The sequence below is a fragment of the Lepidochelys kempii genome, chromosome 7 (genome assembly GCF_965140285.1).
Source record: "Lepidochelys kempii isolate rLepKem1 chromosome 7, rLepKem1.hap1, whole genome shotgun sequence".
Lineage (NCBI taxonomy): Eukaryota > Metazoa > Chordata > Testudines > Cheloniidae > Lepidochelys > Lepidochelys kempii.
In genome coordinates, this window is record NC_136386.1 from 116,489,829 (window position 1) to 116,513,114 (window position 23,286).

Sequence of the window (23,286 nt, forward strand, 5' to 3'; positions counted from 1 at the left end):
ATGAAAGAAAGGATTCAAACCTGTCTTGTGACCGTATGGAACGACTGGAACAAATGATAAATTTGGTTTGTAAAAGAGGGAGATGGGCAATAATAATGCAAAAATGAATGGAAACAGTTCAGTTAAATGCTGGGACTGTGACAAAACTGGATTGTTATAAATGTAAGGTGGGCCAAGACGGCCTACTGCAAATAGTGAAAGCCTCTCTCCCAGTTCAGAAAACAGGGGGATGCCAAATTGACGAGGCAGAGCTTAGAGGTACAAGGATCAGCCCCCTAGCTTTTGTTTATATTTGGGCAGTTAAACAACACTAATGAGCGTTTGGCTATTGAGCGTGTAATAGGATCTGTGATGTGCGCAGAGATAACTGACATGGACTAGATGATCACAGTGGGACCTTCTGGCCTTAGAGTCTATGAATCTATAAAACAAAGCTTGCTAATGTTGTGCCAATATTTTAAAAAGGTAAACAGGATGAGCTGGGTAATTATAGGCCTGTCAGCTTGACATCAATCCCAGGAAAAATAATGAACAGTTGACTCAAGAAAAAAAAGTGATAAAGAAGGGCAATATAGTTAATGCCACTCAACATAGGTTTATGGAAACTAGATCCTATCAGATTAACTTGATATATCTTTTTTTGATGAGATTACAAATTTGGTTGATTAAAAAACATAGTGCTGATGTAATATACTCAGACTCCTGAAAGGCAGTTGACTTGGTACCACATGGCATTTTGATTAAAAAAAACTAGAATGATACAAAATTACTATGGCACACATTAAATGGATTAAAAACTTGCTAATTGACAGATCTCAAAATGTAATTATAAATTGGGAATCTTCATCATCAAATCTCAAAATGTAATTATAAATTGGGAATCTTCATCATCAAGAGAGTGTGTTTCTAGTGGGATCCTTCAGGGATTAGTTCTTGGCCCTACACTATTTTAACATTTTTATCAGTGATCTGGAAGAAAACAAAACCACCACCAATAAAGTCTGCAGATGGCACAAGGATTGGGGGCATGATAAATAATGAAGAGGACAGGTCACTCATACAGAGTGACCTGGATGGCTTAGTAAGCCAGGTGCAAGCAAACAATATACATTCTAATAGGGCCAAACGTGAAGTTGTACGTCTATGCTCAAAGAAAGTAGGCCATACTTACAGGAAGGGTGGGGGTTCTATTCTAGTAAGCAGTGATTCACTTGCGGGTTATGTTAGATAATCAGGTGAACATGAGCTTGCAGTGCAATGCTGTGGTCAAAAGGACTCACACGATACTTGGATGCATAAACAGAGGAATCTTGAGTAGTAATAGGAAGGTGATATTACCTTTGTATTTGGCACTGGTGTGATTTCTACTGGAACACTGTGTTCAATTCTGGTGTTTACAATTCAAGAAAGATGTTGATAATTGGAGAGGGGTAAGGGAATAGCCATGAGAATGATTAAAAGAAAACATGGGATGAGTGAAACACTCTGAATAAGGTAGGAACTAACTCAAATCTTCATCCCGGACTCAAAGAGGACTTAAGGAAGTTTAGAGACGGTTAAAGGATGACTTGATCAGAGTCTATAAGTACCTACAGACAGAACAAAAATTTGAAAGTGGCCTTTTCTATCTAGTAGACAATGGTATAACACGATTCAATGGATAGAAGCTGAAGCTAGACAAAACCAGACTGGAAATAAGGCACAAATTTAACAGTGAGAGTAATTAACCATTGGGACAACTTACCCAGGTTTGTGGTGGATTCTCCATCACTGATAACTTTTAAATCATGATTGGAAGTTTTTTCTAAAAGATATGCTCTAGTTCAAACAGGTATTAATTCAGGGCAGTCCTATGGCCTGTGTTATACAGGAGGTCAGACAAGATGATCACAGTGGTCCCTTCTAGTTTTATCATCTGTGAATCTCTGAACATCCCTGGCATGAGCAAAATGAGAGCACAGAAGAAGAATGACCATATTAAAACAAACAGGGTGACGTTTCTGAAGGTGATAACTCAAAGCAAATAGGAGTGAGATGGGAACAGAATCAGCTTGGGTTTCCAAGATGCTTTTGACACGAGCTCAGTAGACTAGTGCATAACAAGCTGCACATAAAAACACATTTGGATATTATTTATATTATAGCAGCACTCAAAGTGAATCTTTGACTTCCCTATTTTTCACCCTACCTTTTCTATGTTTCAACTTTAACTCCCATCTCTTTATATTTTTATTATTATTATTAGCCCTTTTAAATTTAAGAATCAATTTTAACCTTAGCTTTTATTTATTTGCAATTTTCTATCCACTTGGATAAAAGTTGAGGTGACCCGGGTGAGACTAATAGGGGAATATTTTTGGCATGTGAGAGGAACGATGAATGCAGGGAAGAGTTACAGTGTGAAATCATGGAAGGGTGAACAGGGATGTGAACTTGCTGAAACATTACTAATGGCACTAGCTCAAGCAAGTAGCACAGAAAGTTTAACTAACAGAAAACTAGTCCTATAGAGCACATGTTCTCAAACTGGGGGCTGTGACCATTGTTTGGGGGGGGAGGGGAAGTGAACAGGTGTCAGGGACTTGCACCCATCCTGCCCATCCCATACTCCTAACTAAGGGAGTGTCCCAGTGTGGGGAGGGTTGAACACCACTGCTAGAAAGTACTGTATCAAAAGGATTAGATGTTGCTCGTAGGGATGGGTGAAACATTTTGAATAAGGTAAGAATTAACTCAGATCTTCATCCTAAACTCAAACTGGACCTGAACCTCTTTGGGGTTTGAAAACGTTCAGAAAACCATTCTGATTCATCCACTCCAGGCTTCAACTGGGGCACACAACAAAAATAACCATAGTTGTGTAAGGAAGTCCCAACTCAACCAAGACCAGAAACATGTAGGAGGTACAGGTGAATTTGAATAAAGATCTGAAATTGTAGTTGCTTATCCAAAAGGGACCTTAAAATTAGTTCATTGTTGATTTGAGTAAGTATAGTCTGTTTCTACAATTAAATCAAGGAAGAAGAGATTTGGCTTATTATACTCACTTTTACTCCAGATGTAGGAGAAGAAAATGTAGGACCTGGCTGACCAAAGGATCTTGTTGACACAGTGGCATAAGATGAGCCAGCATTCGATGGGTAATCTAAATAATGGATTATACACACACACAGAGTGAAAACCTTGACTTGTATTAACTGTATATATGTGTCTAATTAAAAAAGACCACTTCTAAATAAATCAGAATTATTCACGCTTTACACAGAACTACAGATTGCTCGATACCACAGCAAAACACACTAATGAAAAGAAAAACAAATTCATACTTTAAGGTACAATCTTGCTTTCTTGGCTTTAGTTCTTCCATAAACTCCTAGCACAGAAAGCTTAAAAAGGGACCACTTAGGATGAAATTTTACCAAAAAAAAAAAAAAAAAAAAGTGTTCATTATAAAATTACTTTCTTTTTCATTTTAATTTGAATACTCATTATTAATGAATATTTAAACAACTCACCTTCGATGCCAGAAGGGTTGAAAACTGATGTGCTATTTGGAGATGAATGCAACGCTGCCTCTACTGAACTTAACGTGCATTGGATGCCAGTGCTGAAAAGGGAAAACAGAGCTTTACTTCAAGAAGCAGGAATATAACAAAACACAATATGTCAAAATTTCAGAGGCGCAGATTCAATCCTCGTATAAATCTATTGAAGTTAGTGATGTTACACCAGCATGAATTTGGCCCAAGATCTCTGAAACAGTACTTACTTTTCTGAGAAAACCATACATTTTTGGATGTGAAGATTTCCTTTAATGTGCTGATCCCAGTCCTATGTTGAAACAAACAGGACATGACAGATAAATGTATAATAGAGGCTGTTTTTGAAATCAGCTTATTTCATATACTAGTATATGAAATAATTTAACTTTATAGTTTAACTTTATAGTTTAACTATATTTAACTTTATAGTTCATGGAAAAAACTTGGCAAGAGAATCTGAGGTGTGATTCATGAGGTAAGGAAGAATACAAAGGCTTACTGTATAAGAAGGGTACTAAATGGAATGATTCTAGTTCTACGTGGATTTTCATTCCACTCTGACATCAATTCACAACTTGTAAGTAAAATACTATAAATGGATGTTAAAAAGACTCCAGCTCCCGAAAATCTTCTATGCATGACTTTTCTCAAACAATTAAGTTTATGAGTATTAAATCAGTTAAGTTAATGTATCTGAAGGCCTCATCCTAACAGATGTTCAGTACCATCAAATTCCATTAGTGTCCATAACATTTGAAGGTTCTCAGCACCTTGGGCAACTGCGACCCTGCTCATAAAAATGTTCTGGTTTTGTTCCAGCGTGAAGCAAAAGCAAATGTCAAGACCTCAAAAAGTTGGCTCAAAACAGAACTGTTGTCCTCCAGGCAGTCCTACAAAATTATGTCCTCAGTTACACCCAGGTAACTCCACTCAAGGTCGAAGGGGGTTACACAGCTAGCATACGTTTGCTTGCAGCATCTGTATTACTAGTGATGATGCACAAGGAGGAAAGGACCCAGCTTGACTTTCAGAGACTAGTTAGAGTTTGCGGGACTGGTATTTAAAAGCCAACATAGTCAATTTTACTTGTAAAGCAAGCAAGTTTGATATGATATTAGTGAGACAATCTGTACTGAGAACTCCACAAGATGAATTTAATTGAATCACTTTGCAGAGTAGAATCACCTCTTAATGCATTAGAATCACTTACCTTTAGATCAAAGATTTTTCTGTCACACATTGTGCAGATGTGTGGGAAGTGAAGAGGGGCTATGCCATGAAAGTCATTTAGCTCATGAGGCTGAAGAGATCTCGTTGACAAGTCAGATGTGTTTGCAGTCAACTCCTCATTCTGCCTCATTCGGGAACTACTGAAACTTGGTTTACTATTGTTAAGTCTGTGGAAAGGAAGTGTAGTCCCAGCACCAAACTTTGTGTCAGGTGTCGGTTCCTCAGGGTTGTAGAGTTCATTTCTTATTTCATACTGCTGACCTGTGGATGGCCACAAGTTGCCACTGACCATGAGGTCAGGCTTGTTCTGGCTGGAGAAATTAGAAGCATTTTCCCACTGGCTATTTGCACCTGCATTATGTACCCCAGGGCCTGCTTCTCCTTTCTGACTCACAGTTTGATGAGCACTCATCTGTGGCTCACCAGAAAAACCCAAAGATTGTATTCCCGTTGGATGTTGTCCTTTAGAATTGGGACCATAGAAGTCTTTCTGAAATCCAGGCTGACTGTCGTGTTTTAGTTGGCCGGAAGGACCAAAATGACCCTCATAGGGTACCCCTCCTGAGGAGGAGGAGACTGAGTGAGACCCACTGGTCATGAAGCTATGCTGACTGCCCTGGCCTACATCAGCTGTGTATACTTGAGGGGCAGAGACATTTTGTTTATTGTAGTCATAAAATCCTCCTGCAGCAGACGAGTGGCCTGCCTTATTTAGACTCATAACTACAGCTGGTTGGCTGGACGTCTGAGACATTACACCTCCAAAGGGGTGCATGACAATAGCATTTGTGTTTTGATTCTGCATGTTCCCAACTGGCCCTATGCTTCCTCCTGGTACCGCTAAAGCTGGATTCTGTGCTGGAAAAGGTATTCCACTAGATGGAAATCTAGTATTGGAGATCACAGGTCCTTGCTGAGGTCCTCCGGCATGGCCCTGGGGCGTGTTAATCATGGACGGATGTCTTAATTGATTAAACAGCGGCTGAGACATGGCCACTTTGGAGAGAACTTGATTCAGAACGGTTGCAGCTGCTGTGTTGCTGGTGACTGCTGTCTGAGCCAATTTTAGCCTGTGCAGGGTTAGCTGGGCTTGTAGCTGAGCGAGCTGAAGACTTGTGGGAGAAGGAAGCAGCGGATTTGGAGTGCTGACAGAGAATGGATTTTTGTCCAGAAGCTTGGCCGCACTGAAAAGGAACAGGAGACGGTTTTGTTAAATTAATCTAAAAGTTAACAGCAGCCCCTTCTTACCATAATGGGACCTGAGCTAAGAAGCTACATTTTCTAAACTTGTGGCAGACGAGATGGTGGTTTATGACACAGCAGTAAGCCATCTCTCAAGTGTCTAGTGCCATATTCATTTCAATTAAAATATCATTAGGGAGATCAGTGGTGCAAAGACGGAAAAAAACGCCACGTTTATCTAGAGTCTGATCTACTAGGGTTGCCAACTTTCTGATTGCAGAAAACCGAACACCCTTGCCCCGCCCACTACCCCACCCTCTCTGAGGCCCCACCCCCACTCACTCCATCCCCCTTCTTTCCATCACTCGCTCTCACCCACCCTCACTCACTTGCTCATTTTCACTGGATGGGTGAGGGAGGGGGTGAGGGCATTGGCTGGGGGTGCAGGCTCGGACTCCGGGCTGGGGCAGAGGGTTGGGGTGCAGGGGGTGGGGTGAGGGCTCCATCTGGGAGTGTTTGCTCTGGGGCGGGGCCAGGGATGAGGGGGTTTGGAGTGTGTGAGGGGGCTCAAGGCTGAGGCAGGGAGTTGGGGTGCAGGACAGGGTGTGGGGTGCAGGCTCTGGGAGCGAGTTAGGGTGCAGGAGGAAGCTCTGGGCTGGGGCAGGGGGTTCTGGGTGGGCTCCGGATCTGGGTGGGCTCCGGATGGCGCTTACCTGAGGCGGCTCCCGGAAGCAGTGACATGTCCTCTGGCCCCTAGCCGCAGGGGCGGCCAGGGAGGCTTTGTGCACTGCCCTTGCCCGCAGGCAGCTTGGTTCCCAGCCAATGAGAGCTGCAGAGCCAGCGCTCAGGGCATGGGATGCGCGCAGAGCCTCTCTGGTCTAGGGGCCAGAGGACATGTTGCTGCTTCCCAGAAGCCATGTGGAGCCCACACCAGCAGGGAGCCCGCATTAGTCCCAGGAGCCCCATTGCACCGCCGACCAGACTTTTGACAGCCCGGTCAGCTGTGCTGACCGGATCCGCCAGAGTCCCTTTTCGACTGGGCGTTCCGGTCAAAAACCGGACACCTGGCAACCCTAATCTGATCTGAAGCCCACTAAACTCAATGGAAAGACTCTCATTGACTTCAGTGGGCTTTAGATCGGGCCCTTCGTTCATTTAAAGTATTTGTAGGACTCGTGACTGGATTTATATCTGACACACAAGGTGGGTGAGGTAATATCTTTTACTGGACCAACCTGTATTGCATTTATATTCACAGCAGCAGTGCAAGCTTTCCCAGACTGTACCAAAAATTTGCATCCATCTCAACCTCAAAAAAAAAAAAAATCTGCCCGGGTTGAGACAAAATAATTTCCTCGCCATAACCCATTCAATCCTTGCCCTCTCTGCTGAGGCAGCACCATTTATGATGTTTTTTTTGTGACCTGGGCATGTGTTCATTAGGAGGTGGACCAAGACTACTAACTCAGTCTATCTCAAGCCCCCAAGAGCCCCAAGGTAAGAGCTTTTGGCCATGAGTACAGTTAGGCTGTAAGTTAGAAGAAGGTTTCTACCTATCAGAGGAGGGAGCCTCCCCAGTAGGAGTTGTGGGGGCAAGACACCTAACTGGCTTTAAGATAGAGCTTGATAAATGTATGGTTGGGATTATATGACATGGTTCCCGCAATAACAATGGAGTGGACTTGATGACCCAGAAGGTCCCTTCCAATCCTATGTTCTTATGGTCACCAATGAGCCTAGATTCAACCCAGTATTCTAGCAGGGACATTATTGTCCCCATCACTACCCCCCGAGCCACCTATTCTTCCCGTACTGGTTACAAAAAATAGTTTAAAAAAACCCCTTGAAACAAACAAAACCCATTGAGACAAACCCTGTTCAAGAGGTACCATCATGGTTTACAGACCCCAAATGAAACCACCCTGTCCCCAAAATGGCATCCTCTGGCAATGGCAATTGTCCCTCGGAGAGATCAACTTGGAAGCTGGGAAAGCAGAGATTTAACACGAGGAGGTGAATAGTTCCCCATGACTGCACTGTGGAGGAAAATGAGAAAGACAGTGCCTGCAATCTTCCCCAAAGTCAGTCTAAAAGGGCTTCACCCACAACAAAGCTGGTGAAGTGAAAGCAGACAACAGTTCACACTTATATAGATTTCCTGTATAAACTGCTTTACAAACAGACTATCTGGCGGGTAAGGATTGTCCCTATTTTACAGATGTGAAAACTGGGGCAGGAAAGTCAAGTGGCCTGCCAAAGTCAGGAGGGGAAGCTACAGTCAGAGCCAGGATGAACAGATGCTCAGACAACCCCTCTCCCTTGAAATAGCTGTGCGGTCCTAGGGAGTCGGTCAGTCACTCTCTCTCTCTCTCTCACACACACACACAATTTTGTAAAGTCTGCACATTTTAATCACAAGATATCAAATAATTCTACAATCTCACCAGATCAAAATCAAGGTCTATGTGATTTTCACCCCTGCTAATGTTCAACATATACCCCTGTTTAAATAACTTGAATGGGACTCCTAATGTGAGTACGCTTATGCATGTGCTTAACAGCTTTCAGGACTAGGGCTACAGTGGAGTGTGTTATTCAGCGCTGGAATGCTTCACGGTCCAAGGGAGCCTTCAGGAGAGTTGCGAGGGTGGGAAAGAAGGGTACTTGATGAACTTGAATTGGAGGCTCATCCAAATGTAAGGGCAGTATGAAAAAAAAAAAAAGCATAAAGGAAACAGCCCAGAGAGAAGGTTGGAGGGAGAATATGTAGAGGAATGTTATGTTCCCACACAGATTAGCTACACATAATAAAAAGAAAGCTAAATACCACACTGAACAAAGGGCAATACGGTGTTAATTGAATAACTGAGTAAGGATATAAATTACACACATAAAAACCTACATTAAAATAATGTTAAGGTTGAATAGTCAAGCACTCAAAAGTTAGGAAAGGTCAGAATTAAGATTGCTTGTAGAACGTTAATTCTGCCCCATTGTACATATGCATTGTGATGCACTTTAGCTACACAATCACTAGTTTTATAAAGACACCACACTGCCTGGGATCAAGCAGCGGGAGACCTGAGAGTACAGGACAGTCTCACTGCTTTCAGTTCTTGTGCCCAGCACCAGAATGGCTCCCAACAGGGAGAAGAAGCAATTGCAGGAAAAGTTCTGCTCAGCTCCCACAGTGGAGCATGCTCAGGATTTTCATGGGTGCAGCACAAGGCTTCTCTCTGACCCCAAGGTAACCCACCTGCTACATTTCACATCCTTGCTCTGAAACACGGAAGCACTAGACAGACAGTTGTGCGAATTTTAAAACACCGGCCAAACAATGCATTTTCCCCTAAGTTTCTTCTTGGAAAGAGCTGAACTGTTTTTGCAGACGCTTAAAAACAAAACCACAAACCATCACTTCTGCCTATAACGACCATCCTGTGTCCTTCCAGGAGATATGCACAATCTCTGGAGGAGACTGCTCAGTGGATGTGCATAAGATGGTATCCTCTGGCCACACTCCCTCTATAAGCAGTTCAAGCCCCGGTCTGGACAGAGCTTAGCCCTTAGGATCCTTAGAGTCAACAGACTTGGGCTGGTAGAGCTCACAGTGGCTCTCTAAAAATTGTTATCTAGACAACGCTTTGACGTGGCAGCTTGGGTTCTGAAGCCTAGGCATAGGGGTGGGCTTCCAAGCCTCAGCCCCAGCCCAAGCCGCAATTTCAAAGTGCTGTCTCCACAGCTATTTTTAGAGAGCTAGCTCTGATCCCGCTAACCCACGCCTGTTGACCTGAGCTGGGTTGCTTGCTGAGGACTAGACATCCCCTTACAGACCCACAGCAGAGCAGTGGTTGCATCTATTTTCCACCTCTGTCATGTCACCCTCTTTTCCTTGCCAGAGGCTTCTGCTAACAAACACCACAGATAATCCAGGTGGGTGAGGTAATATCTTTTATTGGACCAACTTCTGTGGGTGAGAGGGACAAGCTTCCGAGATAAAAAATACTACGTCACTGACTTTGCCTCTCTAATATCCTGGGACTGACAGGGAAACAACCACCCTGCATACCACAGATAATCAACACATTTCAAATGGCTGCTCATCCTTTCAACTATTACGCACGGTGCTAAGCCGTTGAATAAGAGGAATCCTGTCCAAGACTCATTTTATCTGTCCTATAAAAATATATTAAGTTTCAATTTCAAAGCAAGAACTAACCATCAACTACAATGCAACATTTGCTGTTAATAATTGGCTGATTTATAAAGATGTAATTAATTTTGATGGCTTGTCAGTATGTGACATTGTAAAAATACAAATTAATAAAATATCTGGTTCAATCTAAAGTACAACTAAAAGAAAATGAATGGGTTTCATATTTAACGTTAAATGTCCATTAGCAACTGCAGGGCACATCTGTCTCCAGGGATATCAAACAGAGGTTGGACAAGTATTTTATTATGCAACAACAGAATTCTCTGCCAGTAGAATAAACGCATATCAGCAGACTTCAGATTTGTAGTGCCTTTTGTTTTACCTTATGGTGGTTTTACTTTCCATTGCTCATTATCTGACCTGATTTTATGGTAGTGTTTACTCCAGATTCGTTTGCAAAAGGAAGTTACTTTGCAAGCATGGTCAAAATATTACATGTGCATACAAACAAACCCAATCCCGTGAGAGGCTAAGCACCCACAAATCCCAAGCGGATGTCAACAGGATATGAGGTTGCTCATTACATTACAAAAATCAAGGCCACAATTAGCAAAACTGTATTGCTTTAACATGCAGTGAAGTGGTAGAAAACTAGCAAACGTTGTTATTACCACCTGAAAATTAGACACACTATTACGCCTGATTACATACTATGAAAGATACATTATGTAGCTGGCATCTGGAATATTCTTATGTTATGCTATGTGGGATTTACTAAAATCAGAACAGTGTCATTTCTTAGCTGCTAGTCCATCCTGTATACTGTCAAAGCAATAAAACCCTTTTTAAAACTGCTTTATGAGCATAAAGACGCATTGCCTAGTAGTCTTAAAATAAAAACTTGAAGGGCTTGTAGTTCCACTTATAATTCTTTGAGATTTTGGAGATCCAGATGAATGCTGTTTCTAACGGTTTAATCCCCGGTGCTGAAAGGACATACAATAGCACATACACATCAGAGCATTACCGCAGCTGCCATGGCTTTGTAACAGCTCCTGTTAGACACCTGGAACCAGTTCTCAGGGGAGATGGTACAACCATTTGCCTCACATGTTCTCAAACCAGGCCCCAAAAGCAACGGGTACTCGATGTGCCATAACTATAGCAGTTACTTTGGGACCGCTGCTAACACTGCCCTACAGAATATTCTACACCATAATGCCCTGTTATAGTGATTCTCTATCAGTGGGCCACGCAACACTCAACGTACTCTGTGGAGCTTGCTTTTGTCACAACAGTGAAGTATTTGTCCATTTTAAAGCAGGACAGGAGGGGAGACAAAAGTGGACAGCAGAGATCTGTGCAACGTCCTCTCTCCCTCCCCTTGCGGGGCCACACATCGGGGGAGGGTCCCAGAGCCGAGGCTACTGCCTGAGCCCAAATGTCTACACTACCATTTTACAGCCTTGCAGCCTGAGCCATATAAGCTCGAGGCTGCTGACCTGAGCCAGCCATGGGTGTTTTATTGTAGTGTAGACATACCTTCTGTGTCTGTCTGCAGAGCTGGAGCAAAGAGGAGCTGTGAGATTAAGTCACCAGTCATCAGCAGCTGCTGCCATCCCTGCCTAACACTGTTTAGCAAGTGAAAACATGAAGGAAGGTGCAGGGGAGGGACATGGGTTGCAAGTTGATTCTGAACATTGGCATTTCCAGATTTTGGAATGCTTCATGTTACAACCGTAAAGTTCTTTTAACACAGTTCCCTCCTCCCCTCTGTCCTGCTGAGTTCCCACCCCCTCACCTTCCTTAACGGGATATTTTTAAATGCAGCCAATCACTGTAGTTAGGACTGGGAAGGTGAGGCACTGGCATCCAGGTTGGGAGGAGGCTGTAGATTAGGAGGCTGAGAGCAGCTGTGTCTAGGACAGGATCTTTGTATTTAAAAAGCAGTGCATGATAGGAAAAAGTTTGAGAACTTGTGCTCCCCTATGTAATATGGGACATAGGAGTGGTTATGGGACCTGAAAAAGAATATTTTATATATATATATATAATCATTTTATATTTTGTTTCTCTGTTTCTACAATCTGAGCAAAATGTTTACATTTATGACTAGTTCTTGGCAGCACAATTTTGCAATCAACTCCGAGACACAGATTTAACCAAATATTAAAGATTTTATAAATTGTATTAAGATTCTGCTCAGCAAAGATGTTTTAGATTAGTAATGCACCCTACTTACACAGAGAGTAAGAGAGAGAGAGAGACAAAATAATCCATTTCCTATACATTTGTTGCTGACAGTATTGCCAAACCTAATTGTTCAAAAATCATGAGATTGGAGATTAAAAACTAATAGTTTGGGGGATTCTTTTTATTTCCCTTCTGGTTTTTAACATCTGGGATATGTGGGTTACATTTTCCATTTTTCCCCCTACAACCATGAGGTCTAGAAACCTTTAAGGAAAAAAACCCCCAAACAATCCCAAAACCAAAAAACGAAAGTTGTGATTCTCACATACACATTCATATGACTCCAGGAGCTGAGGCTTTAAGAAACACATCAAATATCATGAGATTCACAATAAAATTGCAAAAGCCGGCACAACTATATTGCTACTATTTAGTTCAGCCAATCTGTTATCTCTGTAACCTTTAGCATCCAGGAACAGACAGTAACAGAGTTGTCTGTAGTTAGTATCTGGACACCTGGATTAGTTGAATAACCCTATCTATGAGAGCGATGAAAAGGCTAAATAGAAAACATGTCCATTAGAAGACTCAAAGAATATGTTGATTGCTTATTCAAAGCCAAAATTGCTCATAAAGTGCAGTTTGGTAAATTATCTTTCTATTCTATTTTGAATTACACTTGTGGAGTGATTGATTTAAATTATGCTTGCTCATGCATATATTTGGACTGTTGCACCTGGTGTGAGTTTAAATAGATTAGGCAAAGGTACTGTGCTTCAAAGGTGTGCAAAATTTAATCTGTTTTGTGGAATTCTGTATGAAAATTTTACATCTTCTGTGATTATGCATATGAATCTGGCATTACATGTAAGTTTGTTGAGATGACATTTTTTCCAATCGGAACATTGAGAAAACATGAATTTGTGAAAATTTCCAAGGTAAAACTTGTTTTCACTTTAACAATATAATTAAAAAATGAGCATATTTCAGTAAAGTTTTCTGAAACTAATGATCCATTTAGTGCATAAAAATAAACCAAAACGACTTAATATACAGGAGTACTCTAAAACGATTTCTATTTTGCACTACTCTTTAGTTATGATAATTTATGACAGCTGTGTATGTCAGAGTATGCTATTTTTGGTAAGTTACAACTCTTGTCTGAATCAATTTTTCTAACATAGCAAGCAAACTTGTAATTCTTCATTCAAGACTATGTACATGGTGAGTTTGAGGACTTTAAAAAAGCCATTTTTGAGTTATCTGAACACAAAACATTATATTCTGTTAAAAGTAGGAAACATATCTTCTCCCCAATGCTTCATTAGTTCCAGAACAGCTGGACTAATGTTTCTAAACTTTTTAAAAAAAATATTCACCATTTGGCGGAAAGAGAAAAAAAAATCCAACCCCATATTATCTACGAAGAGCTAACAAAAATCAATAAGGTCTTAGGGCCAAACCTTGCCTTCAGATAAATGTGCACAACTTCAGCAATCTTCCGTGAGCATCTTTGGGCACACGAGGGCAAAAACTGTCCCCTAGAATTCAAAGAGCTCCACAACCATACCTATAACAGTGCTGCAATTAGGGTCACAAGTAGAGCGATGATAAACCCCAGTAATATAAAACAGATTAACTAGTAAAATCAAGGTTTATATTCTTTTGTTCTTCTAACCCCCAGAAAATGTAGGGTTAAAATTAATTGTTAAATAAGCTCACCCCTTTCATCACTGAGGATGCGTACTTTGGTGAAAAGGTGTATGGGGAAACATTTGTCTTTTGTCTGAATTATACTCCAGGATCCTTTTTTCCTCAGAGCTCTATGATGAATATTTTCTTTGGTTTTTGCAGGAGGATTTGCTGGGTCAGACGATTTTTGGACATTTGCAGAAGGGAGGGGCGGGAACTCCACCTTGATTATTTAGGTTCTGAAATCCTGTGCATCAGAGGTTTTCTTGCTGAGCTTTGGTCAGAACAGATAAAAGACTTAGATGACGTTTCACAGTAAAATCAGTTGATTACAGGGGCACTGAAAATCTGACCTGCTTTAATGCATTTAAACAATGGGGGCATAAATCCTTCATAATCCAAATTCTACATTAAAAGCCCACCATTATGTTACTGAGAACTTAAAAGAAAACATTAGCAAATGCTTATTTGGGACCTAGACAGAACAGTCGTGTATGTTTGGCACTGGGGGTTATACCCTTATTCAGCCTATTACACAAAGCTAACCATTCGGTGGAGGATAGAATGCAAATACTCACTATTTATTGCACAGCTGTAAAGGCTGGGATTTTCAAAGCTGTCTAAGGAACTGAGATGCCCGATTCCCACTGCAAGTCCTTTAGCCTCCTAGGTGCTATTCCCGCATTGGTTCTGTTTATATGCATCAACAGTTCTTTACACTTGCAGTTGTTAGACAAAAAGTTGCATCTCATCTAATGCTGCTGAGACATTTCTTATTAATCAGTCCAACCTACGTTGCACAGGTCTGGGAGTGCCTCATCTGGGACAACAGACCTTGCAGAAATCAACTAAATGTTTTGTTTTCTTTACAGAGAGTTTTGTTCAATTTGACCAGCTCAAACCATGAAACCACCGTCATGGATCACAAGCCAGGGCAATTGCATAAAAACAACACAGCTAGGATTGTGGCATTCAGAGTGCTTCACTATTTTGCTACCTCATATTTGATTTACATTCACACTGATGCCAGCACCTTCAGTTTTGCTCAGAGAATGTTCTGTGTTATTATACGTCCGTATTTTCCCGGCCATGTCCGGCTTTTTGGTTCTTAAATTGCCATCTGGGAAGAATTTTTAAATATTTAAAAATGACTGGGATTTTGCCATTATTATTTTACTCCAAAGAAGAGTCGATCATTCAAGAAAGAAAGTGAATGTTGATCACTCGAGAGAGTGCCCACTTTTTCCTCCTAGCTCCCAGCGCTTGTGCCGCAAAACAGCTGTTTTGCACAGCTGGGAGGGACGAGGGAGGAGGGGGAACGCTGTGTGCTCAGGGGAGGAGGCGGGGCTGGGGCAGGGATTTGTGGAAAGGGTCCAATGGGGCAGGGAGGGGGTGGAGTTGGGGTGGGGACTTTGGGGAAGGGATTGGAATGGGGGCGGGGAAGGGGTAGAGTTGGGGCAGGGTGTGAGCAAATACCCGCCCTGTGGATTGTCCTCTTCTTTGAATGTTCAAATATGGTAACCCTAGTGTTATATGGCATCTGTTTGCTGTGCAATTTCCAGGTACTGTAATAACTGGCTTTTCTTTACAACTCTCTCATGTAATACCCTCCTTCCATTTGAGTCAGAGAAGTTAGAGATGGAAAAGATACTACTTAGGCAAAGCCGGCCCCTTGTAAGTACAGGATATAGTGTCTCTGACAGTGAATGTGTCAGATATAAAACTCCATTTACTCTTGAATTCTGTAGTGATGCTCACTGGTTTCAAGATTTCTTTTGTACCACTTTGTACCATTTTTCTCGAAGCAGTGTTGTATGTACAGTCATAGTGTTTGAGGACTATTTTGTAAATACGACTATAGCTTTATAAATTAATAATATGTCAATCATACCAATTCCCCTTATTTTTAGAGATATGTGCTCATCTGTCTTCCAACAGTGGCCAAAGCCAGGTACTTCAGAGGGAATGGACAGAACAGGCAATCATCGAATGATCCATCCCCTGTCCTCCACTCCCAGCTTCTGACAGTCAGAGGTTTAGGGACACCCATAGCATGGGGCTGCATCCCTGACCATCTTGGCTAATAGCCATTGATGGACCTATCTTCCATGAACTGATCCAATTCTTTTTTGAACCCCGTTATAGTTTTGGCCTTCACAACATCGCCTGGCAAAGAGTTCCACAGGTTGACTTTGTGTTGTGTGAAGAAGTACTTCCTTTGTTGGCAGTGGTAATTGTGTCCTAGACAGCAAGAGAGACCATTCAGAGTTGCACTGCAGAGAGCGGAACACTTCTCTGAGTACATAGTTTTGTTTTACAAGACAAGGCCGATACAGAAGATGGAGGGGCTGAAGCCTCCAGGGACAGTAAACCTGGAAGCTAAGAATTTAGCTCAGGCATGGAAGAACTGGAAAGAGGAATTTAATCTCTATGTACGTATCGCTGTGGTGGATAAAGAGGAGGCTTTCAAAATAAAACTGTTCTGTTACCTCATTAGAGAAAGGGGGAGAGGGATAAGTGAGATTCTGTGTGCAGAATTTCCCCGAGCTCAATGCACCTTAGAAGCAATAATGGGCTGGTTTTGATAGTCACCATACCCCCTGTAAAAATGAAATGGTGGAAAGATACAATTTCTTTAGTTGGGATCAAGCAGTTGGGGAGAGTACAGATAAGCACAGCAGCAGTTTAAAGGTGCTTGCAGTCTGCTGTAACTTTGGAAATATTAAAGACTCGTTGATAAGAGATCGGATAGTGTGTGGGATACAAAATTCACAAGTATGAGAGCGGTTGCAGAGGGAAGCTGACTTAACTGTAGAGAAAAGTTTGGAGATATGCAGGGCTGAAGAGCTGTCCAAGGAGAGGATTAGAACCCTGGAAGGACAGTCAGCAGACACTGCCCATGCAGTACATAAGAAACAGAAATCAAAATCAGATACAACATCAATAGATGACAATGGTACAGACACATGCAAGTATTGTGGGAGAAAACATGTAAGAGAGAAAGAGAAGTGCCTGGCTTATGGGAAAAAATGCCATATCTGTGACAAATGTAATAATTTTGTAGCCAAGTGTTTGTCCAGAGAGAGGAAAAACAAATCCATGCTACACACAGTAACTGAAGAGAGCAACAGTGAGCATGAGGACATTATGTGGTTGACCAAACAGCTGGTAAACACAGTGCAGGAGGGCCCTAGTGAGCATTAGAAACAGTTATATGCAGCCATGTTATTTGGGAGAAAAGCGATACTGTTTCAAAATTGCAGAGCAAGTTGTAACATTATCCCAACCAGTCTGGTGAACCCAGACATATGGTTGGAAGAGACTAACCAGCTGTTAACAATGTACAACCTTACCACTTTAAAGCCCATGGAGAAACGTAAAATTAAGAAATCCAAGGAACACAAAGTAATACAGACTGGACTTTGTGGTCAAAGATGAGACAGCAGTACTGCTTCTGGACAGCAGGGCCACCCAAGCCATGGACCGGATAAAAGTACAGCTCCAGAACAAAGGAAGTGGATAGTGGGGTGACTGAAGATACCTCGGATGGTATTACCTGGGACTGGGAGATGATACAGAGGGAGTATAGACATGTGTTTCAGGGAGGCGGATGGCTAGATGGTGTTTATAAAATAGAGACGGAGATCAGTGTGAAGCCAGTTAAATTGCCAAAAAGAAGAGTACCGGTCGCATTACTACAGCCACTGAAAGACAAACTGCAGAACCTGCAGAACTGTGGAATTATACAGCCTGTAGGGAAGGGCACAGGCAGGATAGGCAGTTTTATGGTGGTAAGACAGACATACAGAAGACTGAGAACATGCAAAGACCAAAGCCTTTAAACCAAACTTTAGAACGGAACCATTTGCCTCTGACTACAATTGAGGCCATATTACCAGATCTGTCTAAAGTGAGACTTTTTCCAAGCATGTGATGTAAAAACATATTCTGGCACATTGAACTGGATGAAGAATCAAGTTACTTGACAACCTTCGCAGCTCAGCTGGGGAGATACCAATGATTAATGATGCTACCAGGGCATCCTGAAAGCAATGGCAAAGTGGAATCAGCAGTAAAAAGTGCTAAAAAACTGTTGGGAAAAAATGAAAACTGCAGGGGCTGACCCATAGGTAGCACTACTAGATCACAGAAATACTCCCTCGCAAGGCCTAAATTGTAGTCCAGCCCCAAAGACTGATGCACTGTAGAATGAAGACACTCTTGCTGAGGAGCAAAAGGTTGTTAGTACCAGGGTACTCAGGTGCTTCGCTTGCTGAACTGCACAGAAACCAACCAAAAAGACCAGCGTTTTACCACAGCAGATCCGCAAGAGATCAGCCAGATCTGGAGCCAGGTGACTGAGTGGTGGGGTTCCGGGAAGGCTGAAGAGCAACAGAGTGCTATTTGTAGGGGTGGGGCAGAGCTAAAAAGTGTGGGGAGAGACACCTCAGAAAGTGGGAATGGAGCTTCCGAAGGAGAGAGGACTATGGAAAAGCCTACCACAAGGTGGAGAGAGGAGGTCACCCGAGGCCCCAAAGGGAGGGGGAAAGGAGAGGAGGACCCAATGTGAGAGAGACATGGAAAGAGATAGATGGAGAAACCAGGGAAAGAAGGGCCCAGGGATGAATATGAAAGGAAGGGGGAACAGCTAGGAGAGGAAAAGAGAGAGAATTGGAGATGCCAATGGGATGAGGAGAGGGACCCCAGGAAGGAGAGTGGTGCAGACCTGGAAAATGCAAGAAGGATCAAAGAGGGAAGAAGGCCCCCCCGGACAGAGATGGAGTGAGAGGGGAGAGACCGAGGAGGAGAGAAGATAATTGGCTAACTACCTGCAATGCCTACTGGACGCTTGCAAGAATGGATGCCAATGTCCAAGTCAGCATCCCCATCTTTAAGCCTCAGTGAGTATTCACAGTGCATGTCCCAGACCCCCATCCCACCCCAACTAGTAAAATTAAAGAAAGAAGAGTAGGCTTGACACTCCCGATCTAGCCATAGCGAAAAAACAAGCAGTGGCCTTTTAACAGAACACAACAAAAACTCTAATTAAAAAATCCCTTCAAGCCTCCTTTATACCCCATAATGAAGCAAAAAATGGCAAAAACCCAATTTAAAAACATGTCTTTGTGACATAAATTTGAAAGAATATGTGCCAACTAGAACAGGATGGGTCTATTTTTTGATATCTGAATTTCCAGTTTTCTTAACCAATGTTCGTATTACATAATTGCATATTTTAAGTGTTCCTTCTATGTTGTATATTTTAAAAATAGATACATGTTTATATACTTATTACTGCTATATTCACACACATTATTTATACACATATATTAATTATGATAATCACAGAACAGATCTGGCTGCAACTGAAGTCAATTGCAAAGCTCTTTGTGAATTCAGTGAGAACAGAATCAACCCTCTTATGTCTCCTTTTGGTTATGTTTACTTTAAAAACATAATAGTGGGTTGAAGAATAGTCTTCTTTAAAGGTTTCTCAATGCAAATTTGATTATTAAGATATGATATCAATACGATTTCCTGGGGGTAAAAGGAGGCCCAATTTGGCCAAAAGGTTTCAATCTCGGTTTTGTAATTGTCTGTTATTCAGTTTTCTTAAAAAGGATCCAAATAGCAAAGATAATGCCATCTTATATACAAGTCTTTTGATATATATTTAACGTGCCTCTATTTTTAAAGAGCAGTAGTTCATGTGAATCACAGCAGAGTTTAGAGAATATATTCCTTCATGCGGAAAATGCATTATATCAAGCGATAATTATCAGAACTCTTTGGCATACAGAATATTAATTTATTGTCTTGAATAATAAAAAACAAATGTTATTCAATCAATTTCCAAAACTAAAATTAAATAGACGAGTGTTTAAATGCTTTAATCTTGAACACACACACCAAAAGCATTTTCGACAAAGGAGGCAATTTAATCTAAACTCTGTATTAGAAATTTTGTATAATTTACCTTAAGATTTTCCTTTATTTCTGCCTTCAGTGTTAGTTTCGAGTAACTGACAGGTAACATATTCAGAGCTCGCCAGAGGTTTTTAAGGTCAGGCTTGACAAAGCCCTGGCTGGGATGATTTAACTGGGAATTGGTCCTGCTTTGAGCAGGGGGTTGGACTAGATGACCTTCTGGGGTCCCTTCCAACCCTGATATTCTATGATTCTATGATTCTATGATAAAAGCAATTAGCGTGTTATGTTGGAAAATCAGAAACAGTTTTATTGAAAATATCTGATTCCACAGAATTGGATGGAGCAGCTGCAGAGCGAAAGAAAAAAAAAACCGTGATGATATCAGTGCTCAATTTGTACCAGGGCTGAGCCCCGGCATCTTTAGGCTTGGCAGTTCATATCCCCGGCACCTCTGGCTTGCCACATTGGTTATCAAAGCAAAACAACTTCTTGAGCCCCGGCACCTAATTGCTCAAGCGCTGGTGCCTTGGCTTTCATTACAAATTAAGCCCGGTATCAACCGTTTCCTCCACCTTCATCTAATGATTTTACTACATTACCCTCTCTCAGAAAAACAAAAACCAAACCAACAACCCCCCAAAAGATATTAACTGAAACGCTAAATCAACATGATAAAATTGTAAATTGAAAAGACACTGCTTTTTGTTTAAAACATATTCTTATTTCCCGTGCACTATTTTTTTGGGTCTGTTTTTCATATTTTTTCTTGAAAATGCACTCCTCAATAGCTTTATGTTCCTGAAAAAGGCCAGGTCTTACTTAGTTCTGTTGGTTACAGCATTAGATTATTCTACTTAATTCATTATATATTTGATACATCTTTTAATCACAAAATGTTTCTCAGGCCACAGATTGTGCTCGCTTTCCTGTTTTGAAAGCACTTTCCCTACTGTGTGAACTACTGGAAATCAACGACAACGAAACACTTTTCTATAATATTGTATGCTACTTATGTGTCTGGATTTTTCTCTGAACATTAAAAGCCTTCTTCAAAAGTAACTTCACATCCAGTACTAGTTGTAAAACAATGTATCATCCTTAATGTAATAGCTTTGATATTTCTCGATTCTGAAGAATTCTATTCACAAACATGACGCTTGATCTACATTTTATGAAAAAAAGTGTCAGTTCTTTAGCAAATAAGAAGATTTCTCAATTGAGCAACTTGGAAATGGTTTTGATGTTCTGATTCATTTTAGGGTTTTTTAAATGGCTCTGGGCATAATGGTTGTCAATAATATTAACAGAATTCTGCCTTTCATTTATTCACATAGTTTAAAATGCTCATCAAAGAGTAATTAAATAGGGAAAATCAATAGCGTATGGAATCGCAAATATGGAATCTGCGAATACAGACTAACACGGCTGCTACTCTGAAGCGTATGGAATGTTTCTTAAAGTATAAAAACCCTGGTTCACAAAACCACAACCACAGCCGCGACCTGCCATGGACTGAATAGCTGGTTTAAAATAAAAGTTAACTGTTACAAGTAGATCTACACATTTTTCACTTTTTCTTTTGTAATGGAAATATTTGGGTTTTAAAATTAAACTTTAAAAAGACCACAAGAAACTACTAAAATACACCATCATACTTAGGAGATTAAAATACGGCCAGTGTTTTGGAGAGGACAGAAACCAGTGTCACTTCCACATTAGGAAGAGACAGGATGACATTATGCAATCTTACCTTTTTGTAACATTTAAGGGTGCCAGGAGGAGGTGCAGCCAGTAGCTGTTTTTGGTGTCACGCACACACCTCCCTAAAACATCCCATTGACATTCTAACTGCTTTCTGCATGCTGACTATTTACAAGCTTCCTCTTACAAAGTCATTACTTTAGGAGTGGAAAAACAAAACGAAACATCAGATCCAGGACTGGAGGACAGGTCACAAGGTCTCTTGCATTACACAAACGGAGTGTAAATGGCAAATAATATCAGTTGATGTTTATGCCATATGTTCTCGGTCTCTTCACATACCAGCACCACAGAGCCAGATCCATACCGATTCACTCCAAGGAACCCTACAAAGGAGGAGGTCCCAATCCAATTAGGCAAATTGTGCAAAAAAAAATTGATATACATCGACGAAATATCAGAATTGTTAATTTTACAATAGAACAATAGGAAATTGTACTTTGGTCTAAAAGGTCAAAAAGTAATCTCCAAATAATCAGTGTCATCAAACTCAAAACACAGAGACTCACATAATGTATTTCATTTAATATTTCTGTTCCTGGTCCAATCATACATTTTCAGAAGATTTGCAACCTCCCAGCAATTCAATTATTGAGAAAAAAATTAATTACTGTAAAAATAATTACTGCTATGTCGTTAAATGGAATTGCATTAAACAATGTTAATATATTGTTCATTAAATATATGAACAGTATTTAGCATGAAACACGGAACAGTGATTCTGATCCAACGGCATAAGGAAACAGAAAGCTCTGCATTTTTACACCATATTTAGAAATTTGTCACATCAATCTTTCCTCTTGGCCATTCCATGCTCATAGGAATCACTCCTAAAAACAAGCCTTTCCTCTTTATCCACGGGATAGAACTTTGGTTACTCTTCTCTGGATGTTCAAATTACTGGCTCTCTCATATTTTATGTTGTTCCAAGATTCAGCCATGAAAAAAATGCTATTGTCCTTCCCCCATCCCAGAACGGCAAACTGCACTTTGATAGAGTAATAAAGGAGCTGCTGTCCTCATCCAAAGATCAACATAACCCAGTTCTGCCTGTGCTCTCTAAGGTGCGGAGAACTCTGGAGTCAATTGGCTCACTCCCTTTACAACTAATTTACAGCTGTCCAGCTCGCCCGCCCCTTTAAGCTCCTGGGAAAAGCAAGTTATTTTTTAGCCTTATTTAGTAACAAGTTGTTGGGAGCCCATAAACCTTCCACAACGTGGCCGGCGTTTTGAAGCTTACAAGGTTTTATTTCTGAAGATGCCAGTTCCAAAATTATGATTTATTAAAGATATAAAAGCAGATCCTGTGCTAAAACTGGCGTAAGAGTTTACATGATTGACTGTTGTGAACCATAGTTCCGTAATGCATAAAGTTTACACCAAGCTGAGTACCAAAGTGTCTATCTTTTGTACCTTTCTTTCTCCTGCCTCCTCTTTTTTTGTTTTAAGTGTCACTTATTGCAAAACACCTCACCTGATATCTCTCCAAAGAAGAAAACTATTCACCTAATTTAGGACTTTACTCCCACTAAGGAGTCATATCTTTAGAAGTTGGATGGGAGTGTTATTAAAAAGGTGGAGCGCCCAACAGATGGTCCA

At 41.1% G+C, this 23,286-nt stretch overlaps 1 protein-coding gene across 1 annotated transcript in view; it reads right to left on the reverse strand.

Moving 5' to 3' along the window:
- The window catches only part of RBM20 (RNA binding motif protein 20), a 159,097-nt gene that overhangs the window by 25,140 nt on the left and 110,671 nt on the right, over nt 1-23,286 (reverse strand). The window contains exons 2-5 of the mRNA XM_073354387.2: nt 4,753-5,956; nt 3,770-3,831; nt 3,516-3,607; nt 3,048-3,145 (exon numbers count right to left, since the gene is read on the reverse strand). Coding sequence (XP_073210488.1) covers nt 3,048-3,145; nt 3,516-3,607; nt 3,770-3,831; nt 4,753-5,956 — 1,456 coding nt within the window. The remainder of the gene's footprint in view (nt 1-3,047; nt 3,146-3,515; nt 3,608-3,769; nt 3,832-4,752; nt 5,957-23,286) is intronic.